Here is a 19549-nt window from a genome sequence, read left to right on the forward strand (position 1 = left end):
CTGGTGAAATGATATCAGCTTAGCTATTATGGGCTGAAGAAGAGTATAGTTTTGAGGTTGGGATTACATCTCTTAGAGTCTAACGGTCCATCTGTGTGCTGATATTAATGCTATGCTATTATTATTTTTTCTTTTAAATGGTGAAATGATTGGTCTAATTTCAATCATCATAAAAGACATTCACAAGCAAAATAGAATTTGACATCTTTGGTTTTCATTGTCTGCTGAAAAAATCATCTTCAATTTTTCAATCTTTCGTAGAGTTTAATGTTTTTTCCCCTAATATAACGGTTAAATCACTTTAATTTTCTTTATTTACATACAAGGACAGAATTAAGATGAAATTATAAAAGGATTAAATTATTTAATTTTAAAATCAATAAGATTTTAAAACATTATTAGATCATAAAAATAGATGATCGAAACTTAATTTTAAAATTAGTATGTTTTAAAAAATAATTAAACAAAAAAAATTGGAGACGAAATTTAATTTCGTTAGCTTTAAATTTAATAAGATTTTAAAATAATCAAATGGAACAAATAAAAAAGTTTGAATTTAATTTGAATGATGTTAAAACTTTTTAGAGTTTAAAATAAGATTAAATAATATTGCACTCCATGTGGTTCCAGCACTGCCTATTAAATGAGAGAATATTGCAAATTTTATGCATTTGAATCCATTTATAAAATTAATTAATATTTTGAAATATATAAGACTTTTTTCATAAGGGAAAGGGGATGTATTGGTCTTTGTTTTTTTGTTAGAATTTGATAACTGAGATTTGAATATAGACGAGTTATGATTTAATATTATTTTGTTTGGTGTTAAAATAATTAATAAACGAATTTTGGGAAGAGAATTTAGAAAGGGGAAGAAAAAGAAGAGATTTGAGAATACTACGTTTATGGCCATAAAATTTCGGAAGACGAGAAACAAATATATCCCTTTATAAACTGCCAGAAAAACCCAACAATGATCAGTGAATAATCAGTACAGAAACAAATATAAATCTTCAAATTGGTATTTTCTTCATAAATAAACTAAACAAAGGCCATTTCGAGACTTCAATGATTGCGTTAGCCGCCATTTATAAATATCTCAACAAACCAGAAGCACTCACCAATTCGGTCTCTCTTTTCTTTTAAGTCCACAGCCATAGACGCCATAACAGATAAGCCCAACGATGGCACCCCTTCAAGAAAACGCCATCCGGCAACCTCTTCTTCAACCACAAACTTCGGGCATGAAATCGGAGACGACGAGTTCGGATCTGGAGAATGTTTTGTCGGACGCTAACCTTTCCTTGTTCGAGCGTTTGGGGAAAGCAACATGGATCGAGTCGAAGCTCCTTTTCCACTTGGCAGCACCGGCTGTTATCGTATACATGATCAATTATCTCATGTCTATGTCCACCCAAATCTTCTCCGGCCACCTCGGTAATCTTGAACTCGCCGCCGCCTCCCTCGGAAACACTGGCATCCAAGTCTTTGCTTACGGCCTCATGGTACGTACTTACATCAGCTCTTCTTTTCTTCTTTTTCATATTACAGATTCTCAAAGATTGAATCTTGATCGTCAACTCAAAGATTAAATCTTGATGAACATAACTAGAAACAAAAAACCTATACTTTATCAATACTTTCAAGAGTGTACGTATAATTTTCAGTATATGTATATCTTCGATGACATGATGAACTTTGTTTTATGATATTTATGTAGTTAGGAATGGGGAGTGCAGTGGAAACGCTTTGCGGACAAGCCTTTGGAGCACACAAATACGATATGCTAGGCATATATCTTCAAAGATCCGCAGTTCTCCTTACCTTAACGGGGATTCTTCTTACAATCATCTACGTATTCTCTAAACCAATCTTGATATTACTGGGTGAATCCCCAGAAATTGCTTCCGCAGCTGCGGTTTTCGTATATGGTCTAATACCCCAAATCTTCGCGTACGCCATAAATTTCCCGATACAAAAGTTTCTGCAGGCTCAGAGCATAGTGGCCCCTAGTGCTTATATATCCACAGCCACATTAATCATACATCTACTGGTAAGTTGGTTGGCTGTGTATAAAATGGGGCTTGGTTTGTTCGGTGCGTCGTTGGTGTTGAGCTTGTCGTGGTGGGTCGTGGTGGTAGCTCAATTTGTGTACATAGTTAAAAGCGATAAGTGCAAATATACATGGAATGGGTTCAGTGTTCAAGCCTTCACTGGTCTGCCGGGATTCTTCAAGTTATCGGCGGCGTCGGCGGTGATGTTGTGCTTGGAGACTTGGTATTTTCAGATTCTGGTTCTGCTTGCAGGGTTGCTTGAGAACCCAGAACTGGCTCTGGATTCACTCTCCATTTGGTAAGTAAAAATCATAGATCCATTTGTAATCAAGTGTTTAACAAACTATTACTATAAAATTTAATTGCTGTTATCATATTTTTAACGGTTCATTATTTTCAGCATGACGATATCTGGGTGGGTGTTTATGATTTCTGTCGGATTCAATGCGGCAGCAAGGTAAGACATATATGGTTTGTTATTTTCTGACAAATGAGTGCTAAAAGAGATGAATGAAAATGAGCAGTGTAAGAGTTGGGAACGAGCTGGGAGCGGGGCATCCAAAATCGGCGGCGTTCTCGGTGGTGATAGTGACGGTGTTTTCATTCATAATATCGGTGGTGGCGGCGATAATAATAATGATTCTACGACACGTGCTTAGCTACGCCTTCACGGAAGGTGAAGTGGTGGCGGAGGCTGTTTCAGATCTGTGTCCGCTTCTAGCATTAACTCTCATCCTCAATGGAATTCAGCCAGTCTTGTCTGGTAATGGAATCGTAACATTTAATTTCATTAATCTAACATTATCTTAAAAGGGGAATGAAATTGAACATGGATTGGATGAAGGTGTGGCCGTGGGGTGTGGATGGCAAGCATTTGTGGCGTACGTGAACGTGGGTTGCTATTACGTTGTTGGGATTCCATTGGGTTGTCTTCTTGGTTTTTACTTCAATTTGGGTGCCAAGGTATACGCATGCACTTTTTCATTTTTAATATCAAGTACCATATAGTAATGATGAAGGGGTTTGGTATTCAGGGGATATGGACAGGGATGATCGGAGGCACAGCCATGCAAACCCTCATCCTGATTTGGGTCACATTTAGAACAGACTGGAAAAAGGAGGTCGAAGAAGCTCGACAGAGATTGGATAGATGGGAAGATAAGCAGCAGCAGCCACTTTTGAAGTAGACATCTCCATGCCCTCATTAATCCCAACAATTTCCCATCGATCGACTTTTCTCCTTCAAAACGATGAAGCATAATTTGATACCCTTAATTACCTGCATTCCATGCATGATCATTATGTACTGTACTTGCCATTTCTCTATCGATATAAAGAAGAAACCATGCAACAAAAGAAACATTTATCTGCACAAATGGTACAAAGGCATATACTCACACGAATATATATATATATATATATATATATATAATATAGAATAGGGATGAAAATGAATGTTTGATATCCATACATCTTACTTCTTGTAATTCGAGTTCACTGAAAGGACCCTTCACTTTCAAGTCATGCTTCTCCAATGTAATCGTCACATAGCAAAGAAAACAATCATATCAATCAAATTACAAAAGTAACTAAAGAAACAAGCCACTTTCCGGGTCTTATCACTATGTCTCTTTTTGAAAATAAAGGTGTATGGTTAACATGTATTCAAATTGCAATCTGAACATGATACTAAGAAGCTGAAATTAGTCCATTGACATCCAGCTGATTTCCATTATTTGACTTTGAATACATAATAAATTTTGGTTAAATTATATCAATGGTCACTAATGTTTGAGTAAGTTTTTATTTTCCACTGAATTTTCAAAAGTAACAAATTAGACACTAACGTTATCCATTTGTAATAAAATGGTTACTTCACCGTTATCTCCGTTAAATTGATGATGTGGCAATGTTAAGAAAAAGGTTAGTATTTAGTTTTACCCTTAAACTATTGTTAAAACATCAAATAAGTCATTGAACAATAAGTTTATATCAAATTTACCTCAAAACTTTTTAATTTGAAAATAAAAGAGACTATATCCACCTTTATCGGACAAAAACAACAACATATAGCTAACGCCAAGAATTATGAGCAAAAGTGAAGCAAGTTTATGATTATTTCTTTACCAACAATTGAGTTCGCCATACTATAGTTGTTATACCTAGAATCGAAATGGATATTATATACAAAACTGCTCCAAATACGGGTACACACAGACAATAATACAAAAATAAAGAACGATCAAAGCAATGTCAAGAGTTTAAACGTTTAATGGTATTTGGTTCCCTTATGTATAATTATTTGCAATAAAATCTCTTAATTTTGTTGAAATTAAAGAAACCCAAAAAACAAATCCACAACAAATTAACATATTAGAATCAATTACGATATTAAGCGTAGTAAAATTATTGTTTTAACACCCTAATCTGGTCTGACTCGAGGATTGTACGGTTAAGGCATTACATGGACTACCAAAGTAGCTAACAAAAAATTTTCTTTCAAAAACATTTGTAAAAACATCGATGAATCTTTCACCACAACATGAATAAAAGTTCATAAATTGAGGTTTACAAAATATGTGAGTCTCCCAAATAGTACAAATACAACCACTGAGTTTTAATCCAAAATATAGAGTCATGACTCGAATAAATACAGGGTCCATATAAATACATGCCTTTTAAATGATTCAAGACATACTATAAGAAACGTCTGGTCTGGATTGTATCTGCGTGATAGGCTCTTCGTTAATCCTATACTGACCTGCGTACAGAAACACATTCCGGTCGCTAAGCTCACAAGCTCAATGCCACGATAATAACTATGCAATGCTATATGCATTCATTACATGAACATGCCGATGTGTAAAGTAATGGGTATGCAAAAGTATTTCAGCATATATGAGATAGGTCTAGTAATGAAGTCGGAGGAATTTACGTGCATCTCGGGACAACCCACTAGCCTACCTTGAAATGCTCGAGGGTCTAGGGGTATTAAGAACTGAAATTTTATATGTATCGGACACATACCCTGTCAACAATATCCGAAATTACATCATGAAGGACGATCGTCATATTACTAGAGTAACTCGGGTCTCCTGACCGTTTCCCGAGCATCACACAATGGCTAGTCTTATGTCATATTAACTTGCTTAGTGTCTAGTTGTATTTATAGTTATTATAGTTGTTTTCACTTGTAGTCGTGTACTTAGACTTCTGTGGCCCCAAACCCTCAAATTCAAACACTTGAATTAATAAGGTTAATTGTCTAGTTTCATGATGTTGGTATCAGTATTGTACCACCAGCATTGATATCAACCCTTGGGTATCGGTACTCACCATGGGTATCGATACTAAAAACAACTTCGATGTTTTGAAAAAACCTTAGGTATCAATACTCTTATAGGAGTATCGATACTTTTATGAGAGGGTATCGATATTATCTAGAGTACCAATAACAAAAATAGCTTCGATGTTTTGAAAAATACCTCAGTATCGATACCCCTATGGGGAGTATCGATACTCTACCCTTGGTATCAATACACTCCCATGATTATCGATACTGAAAATGGCTATTCAAATCCTTAAATGTTCCTCGGTATTAATACTACCTTGTGAGTATCAAAACCGGACCAACAATATCGATACTGTAATACCCCCAACCCGTATCCGACCCGGATAAGAGTCTGAGATGTCACATTAACTATTCAAACAATTTCTTTTACAAAAGAATGAAAATGTTGACTTTTATTAACTCAAATTGCATACTTTATACAATTTATATCAAAGAATTTACAAAACTTATCAGAGCGGATCCAATTCAAATCTATTATTTCATGCCAACAACTTTTTATATAACAAAATACATATTATTCAAATTATGCTTTTATGATCTAATCATTGGGAAGGAGTAACTGACCTACTTTGCCTATCCATGCTCCTCTTCTTGCTCACGGAACCTACGTGTGAAACATTCACACGCTAAGTCGATGACTTAGTGAGGCATTGAAAAACATATAAGGTAACTTTAACTCCTAACAATGCATAAACATATAATGATATCATATCATACAAAATTCATATGTCTTTTCATGTAACAAATGCATATATATATATATATATACTAATATTATCATCATTCACATTCTTTTTATTATCAATATTATTTCCATTCATTCCTTTACACATGTAATCTTATCCTTAACCTTTATGCACATCATATCATACATTTCACATAATCAAACACATATCATCTCAACCAATTTATTTAAGTTAATCATTTTGTTTTCCCATGGTACACTAGTGAGAACTACAGATATGTGAGTCTATAGAGGTTGTGCACATATGCTGTCACCACAGCTCGTATAAAATCCCACTAGGGACACACAAACTTTGTCCCGAAGAACCGCGTAGAAATGTTCCGAAGGACCACATGTAACACATATGTCCCGAAGGACCACTCCTTAAGAACCATATACATATTCCAATGGACCAAATAAGTGTACCGAAGTACATCATATATGTTCCAAAGGATTACATATATGTCCCGAAGGACCACGTAGAACCCTCGACTCTTGGCATGCCAACTATACCTCTAGCTCTCATGACACAGAACATGGGCAATATGTTTATACTTATCACATAGTCACTTATTCATATCATATAGACTCATAGCTTCTTATCATATCATTCACATTCTCTGACTTATCTCTTGTGATCATGTAATCACTACACTTATTTTCGTATAACTTATTGTCACATGATTCACATATCACATATAGACACCTAGATCACTTTCACATAACTTATATCAACTTTCCAAGTCCTTTCATATTACTTGATAACATATATCATATATATATATAATAAGTTATATCATATCATCTACCTTATGCTTTATTTTTTTGTATTCACTTAGATTACATAACCTATGTCATATTTATAAACATATATCACTTAATAGTATTTTATTTATATACTAATTTAATCTATTTACTTAATTTAATTTCATATATTCCTTATAACCTTTTCATATAGCTCCATAGATCTTTAGCATATAACTTATCTTATATGTTCGTATCATCACTTTATATTCAAGTTTCCTAATTGATATACTATTCCCATTTCATTCTATATTTCAATCTTATTTAGTTTTCCTCAATTCTCATTAAATCATATAACTCTATTATACTAATTCTCATAATTGATCATACAACTATGTACTTGTCCAACTCATGTTTCTATTATTCATATAACCATTACACATGTTTACCTAGTTCCTATCGCTTCTCATGATTTCACTTTCATCATATTCTCCTATTATTACATATTTTATCTCATAATCACGTCTTCACATAGTCTTATATTTCATTATCATATGACTTATATTTGTTCTCTTATGACTCTTCATAGACATATATTTTCATTTCCATATATCACATAGATCTTATCACATTACTTATCTTTTATACTCATATAATTTCATAACTTATTTTATATTCTCCCATTATCACTTAATAATGTTTTTACATAAACCACATAGCATATACAAGAACATATCAACTCATATAATCAAGCATACATACACTTCATGTCATTCACATACTTATAATCAAGACTTCATGCACTATAACTATAGGAAACAGACATATCACAAGTCCAATTTCCTTATAATCCTATAAAATAAGATGCACTCACCTGGCCTCACTAGTCAATACCGAGCTCTTACTTCTTCCTTGCTCGATCTTATCTCGTTGATTTATCTAATACTCGCATCCGATCAATATCTACACAATCAAACATATTATATACATATCAACATTCCAAATCTCATGATTTGATCCTTAATTTCTTAGACTAAAAGAAAGACACAATTCTATTTTCTATTTGGAGTAGTATCGGTACCCCCATATAGGTATCGATATTTCCCTAACTGTGGTATCCGTACCATGCATATGTATCGTTACCCACAATGCATTCTGTAATTCTCATTTCAAAGATGGTATCGATATCGTCCTTATGGTATCAATACCCTTGGTACCGATACTATTCTTCATGTATCGATACATCATGATACTTTCCCAATTTTACTCTTGAAGTATCGATACCTGATGAAACAGTACTGATACACATAGCCCAGAAATCACTTTTCTTACCTGAAAATTTACCCAAACTTATTTAATTCTTCTTATATAACCCCCTTTTAGCCCTTTAAACTTAACTACACTTATTTTACCCAACTTATACCATTTTAACTCATCTTAATATCCAACATTCTATCTTAAATTTAGAACCCAAGAATCTTACCAATTTATCAACATGTTCTAAATTCGTTTCTAATACTTTGAATTTCTTATTTTGACTGATGACAAGTCAAATTTAACTTCCAACTTCAATTATTAACTCTTTTCCAAGATTTCACTTATAACCCTCTTATCTTTAATCATTTCTAACTTAATCATCTTAGAGTTTTAAGCTTTCTTAAGCTTTGCTTAAGCTTTCTTATCATCTCAAGAATTATACCCAACTTAAAAATGAAAGGAAACATTCACTTGATATCATTTTACCTTACCAATGGAGCCACGGGAAGAGAAGAGGAAGAAAGCCAACAAGTCTCTAGAATTTTCTTTTTATTTTTCTCTCATCTCCACGTGTTTTATACCTTATATAAGAAAGATAAAAATCTTTCTTGTAAAAGACCAATTTACCCTTTACTTCATTTAATATTTACAACTAATCTTACACCAAATATTCTTAAATAAGTCCCTAAACTTTTTAATGTTTCCAAGTCAGACCTCATAGTTTCAAAACTTCTATTTTAGTCACTAACCCTAATTTTGGGATGTTACAAATCTCCCATCCTTTAAGAAAATTTGTCCTCTAATTTTTACTACACTAATAGATGAAGATATTGTCTACACATATCCTATTCATATCCTCATGTTACCTCCTTAATTTAATCTTTCACATTATTATTAATAACTTGACTTTCATTGCTTCAATTCTTCAACTACCTTTTTCTCTTATACATCCATATTATGTCATTTATCATATAGACAATAACATCATTTCTTATCACTCAAAATCATGATCAATCAATTTCCTTATCAATCTCTAATTGCCTTGCAATAATAACTAAACTTTTATTCTATCATCATTTGACTGTCTCTTAAACTTCCTTAATACATATAAATCATTCTTTATTTCTCTGTCTACATCTACTTTAAATAAGAAACATAACCTTAAATCTTCATCCAATATGGTTAAGGCATATACTTTACGAAATTAAATAATCTTTCCACATCACCTTACACACTTTTCTTATTTATATCTCAAACTTATAATCTATACTTCCATATAACTCTTGTCATATATGATTCTGTAAACTCCATTCTTTCATTTCCTTATTCCATTATTTTCCATAAATCAAAATCTCCTTATAACATCGGTCATATCTTTTCTTTCATACTCTCATACTCTTTTCATATTACTTATACTTATCCTTGATCACCAATCTTTATCGTATTTTATAACTCTAATATTTAGCATTACTTGCATAAACCTTATTCTTTGCAAAATCCTTATTCATATTACAATACATATCCCTTTTATCATCTTAAACTTTTCTATCAATCATTAACTTCCTTCAAACATACTAATCCCCATCTCTTTGACTACATCATATCTACATGATTATGATACATAACTATATCCAAATCCACGCCATACTTGGTTAACTTAATATCCTCTTCTAATCCTTGAACTCTAATGCACTTACCATTACATAATCTTGTTGTCAACCTCAACTTTTTAACTAGGGTACAAACCTGTATCAAGCCGATCATATACATTTTTTCCGGTTGAAACTAACTCAACAATAATTTATTTGGCTCATCAAACTCACATTCTTACTCATTCACAATGCAATTTCCTGGGTTCAAACTCAAGCATTACAACTTCCTTTATCTTATAAACCAATCATTGATGTACCAATTCTTAAACTCTTACAAAACAATCCATTTAAAATACTTCTTATACTTTACTTTACATAATTTCTAGCAGAACTTTTAATCCAATCCATTACTTTCATTTCTAAACTTAACTTCATATTCATTTTTAACTCCTTATTTAATCTTCCAGTACCAGACCCTACTACTTAAGCATGTCTGACTTTCATCGGATTTGATCCTTTAACATGGAATACAACTAATTCTAACCAAGGTTGTATTTGAAACCCAAAATCTGTGTTTCTCTTTAATAGTGCTAATCTCTATGAAATACCAGTTCTCTTAATCCTTCTGAGCTCTCCCTCTAGAACTTTAGCACAATTAGCCACTTTTTAAAAATATGATCATTTCCACACCAATAACACTCCTTTAATCTGGGCACGAGCCATTCACAAACCACTTGCATACCTCATGTTCATTTAAATTAACTTAACAATATTTCCTTCAACTTATTAAATTGCACTCTTATCCATACAAGTTATGATTCCCCTGTTTTAAATTCATAAACTCTGGCTTAATATATCTGATAAACTTATCCCCGAATACTTATTCTCAAAATTTTCTAAAATAATAACCACATTACTGAATCTTCTATCATTCTCATGATAACATTTGTTCACTATTCTTCCACTCATCTGCATAGTAACTAAACTACATCTAACTTTTCCACTTCAGAATAATGGAGACCTTATAACATTATTCTAACATGTTTTGAACTTTCTGAAAACAACTTTTGCTTTTCCAAAGCATTTCCTGAGGTGTCCGCTCTTCATCCTGTCTAGCCAGGGTAGGTGAATTGCTACCACCATCAGGTCTATCACCTTTTGCTTACTTCGAAACTTTCATTACTATACTTTGAACATAATCTTCTAATCCTACTCTATTAACAAGATAAGTTACTCCATACTCTATTAGATCAGAAACTTTCCACTTCGTGTTGGCATGTACACATATTAAAACTTCTTTGACTTTGGTTTAAGCCTAGAACACGTAACCCGTATCTGACCCGAATACGAGTCTGAGATGTCAGATTGACTATTAAAACAATTTCTTTTACAAAAGAATGAAAATATTGACTTTTATTAACTCAAATTGTATACTTTATACAATTTATATTAAAGAATTTACAAAACTTATCATAGCAGATCCAATTCAAATATTTTATTTCATGCCAACAACTTTCTATATAACCAAATACATATTATTCAAAATATATCTTATCTGATCTTTGGGAAGGAGTAACTGACCTGCTTTGCCTATCCATGCTCCTCTTCTTGCTCACGGAACCTACGTGTGAAACATTCACACGCTAAGTCGATGACTTAGTGAGGCATTGAAAAACATATAAAGTAACTTTAACTCCTAACAATGCATGAACATATAATGATATCATATCATACAAAATTCATACGTCCTTTCATGTAACAAATGCATATATATATATATATATATATATATATATATATATATATATATATATATATATATATAAATACTAATATTATCATTATTTACATTCTTTTTATTATCAATATTATTTTCATTCATTCCTTTACTCATGTAATCTTATCCTTAACCTTTATGCACATCATATCATACATTTCACATAATCAAACATATAGCATCTCATCCAATTTATTTAAGTTAATCCTTTTATTTTCCCATGGTACACTGATGAGAACTACAGATATGTAAGTCTATAGAGGTTGTGCATATATGCTGTCACCACAGCTCATATAAAATCTCACTAGGGGCATATAAACTTTGTCTCGAAGGACCGCGTATAAATGTCACGAAGGACCACATATAACACATATGCTCGAAGGACCACTCCTTAAGAACCATATACATATTCTAATGGACCAAATAAGTGTACCAAAGTACAGTATATATGTTCCAAAGGATTACATATATGTCCCGAAGGACCACGTAGAATCCTCGACTCTTGGCATGCCAACTATACCTCTAGCTCTCCTGACACATAACATGTGCATTATCTTTATACTTATCACATAGTCACTTATTTATTTCACATAGGCTCATAGCTTCTTATCATATCATTCACATTCTCTGACTTATCTCTTGTAATCATGTAATCACTACACTTATTTTAGTATAACTTATTGTCACATGATTCACATACCACATATAGACCTAGTTCACTTTCACATAACTTATATCAACTTTCCAAGTCCTTTCATATTACTTGATAACATATATCATATATGTATATAATAACTTATATCATATCATCTATCTTATGTTTCATTTCTTTGTATTCACTTAGATTACATAACCTATGTCATATTTATAAACATATATCACTTAATAATATTTTATTTATATACTAATTTAATATATTTACTTAATTCAATTTCATATATTCCTTATAACCTTTTCATATAGCTCCATAGATCTTTAGCATATAACTTATATGTTTGTATCATCACTTTAAATTCAAATTTCCTAATTGATATATTATTCCCATTTCATTCTATAATTCAATCTTATTTAGTTTTCCTCAATTCTCATTAAATCATATAACTCTATTATACTAATTCTCATAATTGATCATACCACTATGTACTTGTCCAACTCATGTTTCTATTATTCATATAATTGTTACACATGTTTACCTAGTTCCTATCGCTTCCCATGAATTCACTTTCATCATATTCTCCTATTATTACATATTTTATCTCATAACCATATATTTACATAGTCTTATATTTCATTATCATATGACTTATATTTGTTCTCTTATTACTCTTCATAGACATATATTTTCATTTTCATATATCACATAGATCTTATCACATGACTTATCTTTTATACTCATATAATTTCATAACTTATTTTATATTCTCCCATTATCACTTAATAGTATTTTTACATAAACTACATAGCACATACAAGAACATATCAACTCATATAATCAAGCATACATACACTTCATGTCATTCACATACTTTTAATCAAGACTTCATGCACTATAACTATAGGAAATAGACTTATGACAAGTCCAATTTCCATATAATCCTATAAAATAAGATGCACTCACCTGGCTTCACTAGTCAATACCTAGCTCTTACTTCTTCCTTGCTCGATCTTATCTCGTTGATTTATCTAATACTCGCATCCGATCAATATCTACATAATCAAACATATTATATACATATCAGCATTCCAAATCTCATGATTAAATACTTAATTTCTTAGACTAAAAGAAAGACGCAATTATATTTTCTAGTTAGAGTAGTATCGGTACCCCCATATAGGTATCGATACTTCCCTAATTGTGGTACCGGTACCTGATGAAGCAGTACCGATACCCATAGCCCAAAAATCACTTTTCTTACCTGAAAATTCACCCAAACTTACTTAATTCTTCTTATATAACCTCCTTTTGGCCCTTTAAACTTAACTACACTTATTCTAGCCAACTTATACCACTTTAACTCATTTTAATATCCAATATTCTATCTTAAATTTGGAACCCAATAATCTTACCAATTTATCAACATGTTCTAAATTCATTTTTAACACTTTGAATTTCTTATTTTGACTGATGACAAGTCAAATTTAACTTCCAACTTGAATTACTAACTCTTTTCCAAGATTTCACTTATAACCCTCTTCCAAGATTTCACTTATAACCCTCTCATCTTTAATCATTTCTAGCTTAATCATCTTAGAGTTTTAAGCTTTCTTAAGCTTTTCTTAAACTTTCTTATCATCTGAAGAATTAAACCTAACTTAAAAATAAAAGGAAACATTCACTTGATATCATCTTACCTTACCAATGGAGCCACGGGAAGAGAAGAGGAAGAAAGCCAACAAGTCTCCATAATTTTCTTTTTATTTTTCTCCCCTCTCCACATGTTTTATACCTTATAAAAGAAAGATAAAAATCTTTATGGTAAAAAGACCAATTTAACCTTTACTTCATTTAATATTTACAACCAATCCTATACCAAATATTCCCAAATAAGTCCTTGAACTTTTTAATTTTTCAAATCAGACCTCACAGTTTTAAAACTTCCATTTTAGTCACTAACCCTTCTTTTGGGATGTTACAGATACTCCTTGAACGAGTATCGATACTTATTCTTCTCAAAACACCCTTATTTTACCCTTATGAAGAACAATATTGGTATTGTTCTTCCAGTACCGATACTCACAACCTGAAGTGCCTTGTTTTGGGTATGAAAATGTGTCCTAACACCACCCATTCGTCCCACTAAAGATAGTAAACTTTATTAAAGTCTTATTTGAAGTATTAGGGGTTAAAAAGAGTCATATTTTATGCTTAAAAACATTAAACGTTAAATTTACCATGAATTACTTGAGCATGCTTCATGAACTTAACTAACTATTTATGTACATCTAATGATCTACATGTGATATGGACAAGTTAGAAACGTGTTACCTTGATCTTAAATGCTAGAAAACGTTATTTATTCACCCAAAGACTAGCTTCTCTTTGCCCTTAGCTTTGGAACTCTCTAATTTCTCTTTCACTAATCAAGACAAGAGAAATGAGTTATTAACTCATTGGAATACTTGGAATAAGGTTAAAAACGTTATATATGAACTTGAATCCTCCCAAAATGAGCTGGAGACCTAAGGTTCCATAAACCCCACTAAAACCCACTTTTGGTTAACTCAACCAAAACTTATAAATGGAGGCTTAAATTGAAGCTTGGAGGAAGTAGATTAGGGTTCTTACCTTGGAAGTTTCAGAGGATGCTTGAATTTCCTAAATTTCAAAGCTTTGCTTGGGGCTTGGAGAGGAAGAGGAAGACAAAGAAGAATGAAGAAGATAAAGAAATGTGTGGGGGAAAAAAGAGGTGCCCAAACCTGAGTTCATCCCACATAAATGAGATTTCAGCTTTGTTTTAAATAAATGGGTTAATTACTCATTTAGTCCTTCCTCCTTTGGCTCATGTTTAAAGAAACCCTTATATCTCTTATTGGGCTCACTCAAGCCCTATTCAAAACCCACTTGTTCAACCTTTCATAAGCTAAGGAAATTTATTCTAAGGACCGATTAAATAAACTCGAAATCCTAACCTGGAATTTGGGGTGTTACAATTGTCCCAAGAGCTAAAGAAAAGAATAATTTCTTAGTTGTAAATAAAGCTTGTGTGTTTTAAATCTAGGTACAAGCATATACAAACTAGAGATATGAGAGTTAGTTAGATTCAAAGAATACTTTTCTACATTACATGATAGTTGTATTATTTTTTTTTGTGGAGAAATGGTGTAGGGATAAATAGGTTGTTTCTATGTCACCTCAAGCTTTTAAGGAAGATATCTGAAAAATGAAAAGAAGTTAGGTAACACAAAATCAATAAAATGATGGAAACCATAGATAAATGGGTTGTTTCAGTGTCAGCTGAAGCTTTTACTACATGGTTATGATCACTTGCTCCCTGGTTCAGATGATCAAGTTTGTTCAAGATTTCAACTTTGTTGAACTATGTTTTGATATAACAATTTAAGGCAAAATATTTTTGGACTTGAATTGAATTTACAAAATATTTTTGGACTTAATTGAATTTATTCAAAGTTTTAAAAGGTTTCAAAAATAATTCAAAGTCCATTAAAATCGGATTTGAGCCAAAATGCTAAAGGGTGTCAAAGTGCATCCATGCATCCCTGAGTACATCCATGCATCCCTGCAGTGCATCCATGCACCTGTACTAATGCATCGATGCATCATGCAATGCATCCATGCACTCAAACATCGAATGCACTTAGTGTATCGATGCATCCTGCCATGTATCCATGCATCAAGGCTGCAACAGCTAGTAACGGCTAGTTTATTTGAATTTAATGAAGGGGTATCGATGCACCTTGTTAGTGCACCGATGCATCATGTTATGGGCAGCCTTTTTGAGTAGAAAAATCATCCCCAAATGGCTCCAAAACATCCCCACCGGTTATATACGACATCAAACACATTCCAAGCTATAAATACAATCTAAGGACACTTGAAGAAGTAAGAGAACAACTATCCAATCAATCAAACACAAGAGAAGAGTTTTTCATTCTTATTTCAACTTTCTCTTGTAAATATTTTGTTCTTGTGAGCTCAAACTTGTAAACACCTACCTTAGAGAGGTTTTATTGTTTACTTATTTTATCCTTTTGTAAAGGGGAAACGTTCTAGCTTATCCCGTGTAAAAGCTAGGGAAAGGTTCTAGTTTAGCCCGGAAAAACTAGGGAGTTTGTAAGGTTACTCTTTGTCCTCAAAAGAAAGAACAAATTAGTGAATTTGTTGGAAAATCCTTGGTGAGGAGCTAAGGTAGTGGACGTAGACTTTGGTTTAGAAAGTCGAACCACTCTAAATCGCTGTGCAATTTTCTATCTTTTAATTTCCTTACTCCCTAAACTCAAAAACCGTTTCGACCCCTCTTTACAAACCGTTCTGGTTTTCGAATCGAGCTTCCAAAAATCCCAACAATTGGCATCAGAGCCTAACTCATTAAAAAGGTTTAACCACCTTGAGACGATCCTCGAAGAAGCTCTACCAATTCCCGACACAACCGAGAAGATGGCTTCCACCTCCGGCTCGTTCCACATGGAAGACTCCCTACTAACCGACAAACCTCCATACTTCAATGGAGTCAACTATCATCATTGGAAGAAATTAATGAAGGTATTCATCCAATCCAATGATCTTGATGCATGGGAGATAATCGAGAACGACTACTCTTCTCCAAAGAAGAAGGAGAAGAAGATGAGTGACAAAGAACGGAAGAAAGCTCAGCTTAATGCCAAGGCCATGCACATGTTGTTTTGTGCATTTGGTCCTGAAATCTATGAAGGGGTTTCTTCATGTTCAAGTGCCAAGGAGCTTTGGAATAAGCTTGAGGAAATCCATGGAAACAAGAAAGAAGAACCAATAAAGGTAGTGTCTCTAATGGCTCGTGAAGAGCCCGAGGTATCTTCGTACTCAAATGAATTTAATTCATATACGTTTGATGAGTTACAAGATGCTTTTAATAGGTTATATTCGGAGTTTGAGACCATGAACTCCAAATATAAGAAAATGATTTCAAAATTTAAAATCGAAAAACGATTTTCTTTTGAAAACAAAAATAGATTTTGAAAGCCAAAATGAAATTTTGAAAAAGGATTTAGAGTTTCAAAAATAAAAATTGAAAGTTTTGAAAAAGAAAATTTTGATTTAAAAGTTAAGCTTGAATGCTTAACAAAAGAAAAAGAAATCATTTTAAATAATTCATTTAGTTCAATAATGACAATATGCTCACATTGTCATTATCATGGTCACAAGGAACATACTTGTCCTTTGAAGAAAGGAAAACGTTTTAAAATTAGACAAGTATGGATTCCGAAAGGAACAAGAGGCATTGAAACTAACGTTGAAGGATCCAAAGTAATTTGGATACCAAAATCGAAATAAATGTCTCTTGTAGGTGTGTGAGAGCAATGGTGATGAAAGTGATGATATTCAAGATGCTCTAGCCACACATGAAAAAGGAATGGGTAACCTCTAAGCTTAATGTTTTTAATTTTGGTTATTTGGTTGCTCATTTGATTTTAAGAATGCATGAGTTTTGGTTTTAAATGATTATGCATTATTGTTTTAATCTCATGTATGTTGAAAAGATGTTTATGATGAACAATTTTAAAGTTTTAATAATTTTCATAATTTTTTAGTTCATCATAATAAAATTTTGGTCAAAATTGGTTCTAAATGCAAATAATATCTCTCTAACAATTGATATCAACTTTTCAAATGTTTTGAATTTACAAATTTTAATTTTTTGACCTAAATTTAAATGATTATGCATATGGTTTAAATGAAAATGATATCTCTCTAACAATTTATATCAAAATTTTCAAAATGCATAACATTTTTTGAAACTTTATGCAAATGCACTTAATTTTAAACAATTGGTATTAATATAAAATTTCAACAATTGATATTGCATAAAGTATTTTAGTCTTGGATATATTGAATTTCATGTGCTACTAACACATTTGTTATTCTTTGAAGAAATTCAATTTCTTTTTAAGTGTCAAGTTCTTAAAGCTAAATTTTGATTGGAATGCATTTATTGAGGGGGAGCTTTGATTTTTCAAATGATTTTTAAATGTCAAATTTACCACTTACTCTCCAAAGTTATTTTGAACTTCAAAGATCGAATTATTTTTTATATAACAAAAAGGGGGAGAAGTTTGGTTTGAAAAATTCAATTTTTAAATGAAAAAGGGGGAACTTAACATTTTCATTTATTTTCCAACAATGATAAAGGGGGAGCTTAACATTTTCATTTATTTTCCAACAATTGTTAACAATTGATATCTTTTTCATTAAACAATTTATTAAGGGGGAGTTTTGCCAAAAACAATTTTTCAAATGTTTTGTTATATCAAAAAGGGGGAGATTGTTGAACTGTGTTTTGATATAACAATTTAAGGCAAAATGTTTTTGGACTTGAATTGAATTTACAAAATATTTTTGGACTTAATTGAATTTATTCAAAGTTTTAAAAGGTTTCAAAAATAATTCAAACTCCATTAAAATCGGATTTGAGCCAAAATGCTAAAGGGTGTCAAAGTGCATCCATGCATCCCTGCAGTGCATCCATACACCTGAACTAATGCACCTGCACTAATGCATCGATGCATCATGCAATGCATCCATGCACTCAAACATCGAATGCACTTAGTGCATCGATGCATCCTGCCATGCATCCATGCATCAAGGCTGCAACGGCTAGTAACGGCTAGTTTATTTGAATTTAATGAAGGGGTATCGATGAACCTTGATAGTGCACCGATGCATCATGTTATGGGCAGCCTTTTTGAGTAGAAAAATCATCCCCAAATGGCTCCAAAACATCCCCAACGGTTATATGCGACATCAAACACATTCCAAGCTATAAATACAAGCTAAGGACACTTGAAGAAGTAAGAGAACAACTATCCAAGCAATCAAACACAAGAGAAGAGTTTTTCATTCTTATTTCAACTTTCTCTTGTAAATATTTTGTTCTTGTGAGCTCAATCTTGTAAACACCTACCTTAGAGAGGTTTTCTTGTTTACTTCTTTTATCCTTTTGTAAAGGGGAAATGTTCTAGCTTATCCCGTGTAAAAGCTAGGGAAAGGTTCTAGTTTAGCCCGGAAAAACTAGGGAGCTTGTAAGGTTACTCTTTGTTTTCAAAAGAAAGAACAAATTAGTGAATTTGTTGGAAAATCCTTGGTGAGGAGCTAAGGTAGTGGACGTAGACTTTGGTTTAGAAAGTCGAACCACTCTAAATCGCTGTGCAATTTTCTATCTTTCAATCTTCTTACTCCCTAAACCCAAAAACCGTTCCGACCCCTCTTTACAAACCGTTTCGGTTATCGAATCGAGCTTCCGAAAATCCCAACAAACTTCAACACGGTATTCACGCTATCCTTCATCCTCTTTGGATGGTGATACCTATATTTTCTTGATTGTAACAACCTTCAGA

General features: G+C 32.5%; 1 protein-coding gene across 1 annotated transcript; it reads left to right on the forward strand.

Annotated features, from left to right (window-relative positions):
* Positions 1-1098: 1098 nt before the first annotated feature.
* Positions 1099-3445, forward strand: LOC120178825 (protein DETOXIFICATION 40-like). The gene is made up of 6 exons (XM_039184608.1): positions 1099-1505; positions 1721-2352; positions 2455-2511; positions 2579-2817; positions 2899-3017; positions 3089-3445. The coding sequence occupies exons 1-6, from the start codon at positions 1185-1187 to the stop codon at positions 3239-3241; spliced, it is 1521 nt and encodes a 506-aa protein (XP_039040539.1). The 5' UTR covers positions 1099-1184; the 3' UTR covers positions 3242-3445.
* The last annotated feature ends 16104 nt before the right edge of the window (positions 3446-19549 follow it).

This window comes from Hibiscus syriacus, unplaced genomic scaffold, assembly GCF_006381635.1.
Source record: "Hibiscus syriacus cultivar Baekdansim isolate YM2019G1 unplaced genomic scaffold, ASM638163v2 tig00112383_pilon, whole genome shotgun sequence".
Taxonomy (NCBI): Eukaryota; Viridiplantae; Streptophyta; class Magnoliopsida; order Malvales; family Malvaceae; genus Hibiscus; species Hibiscus syriacus.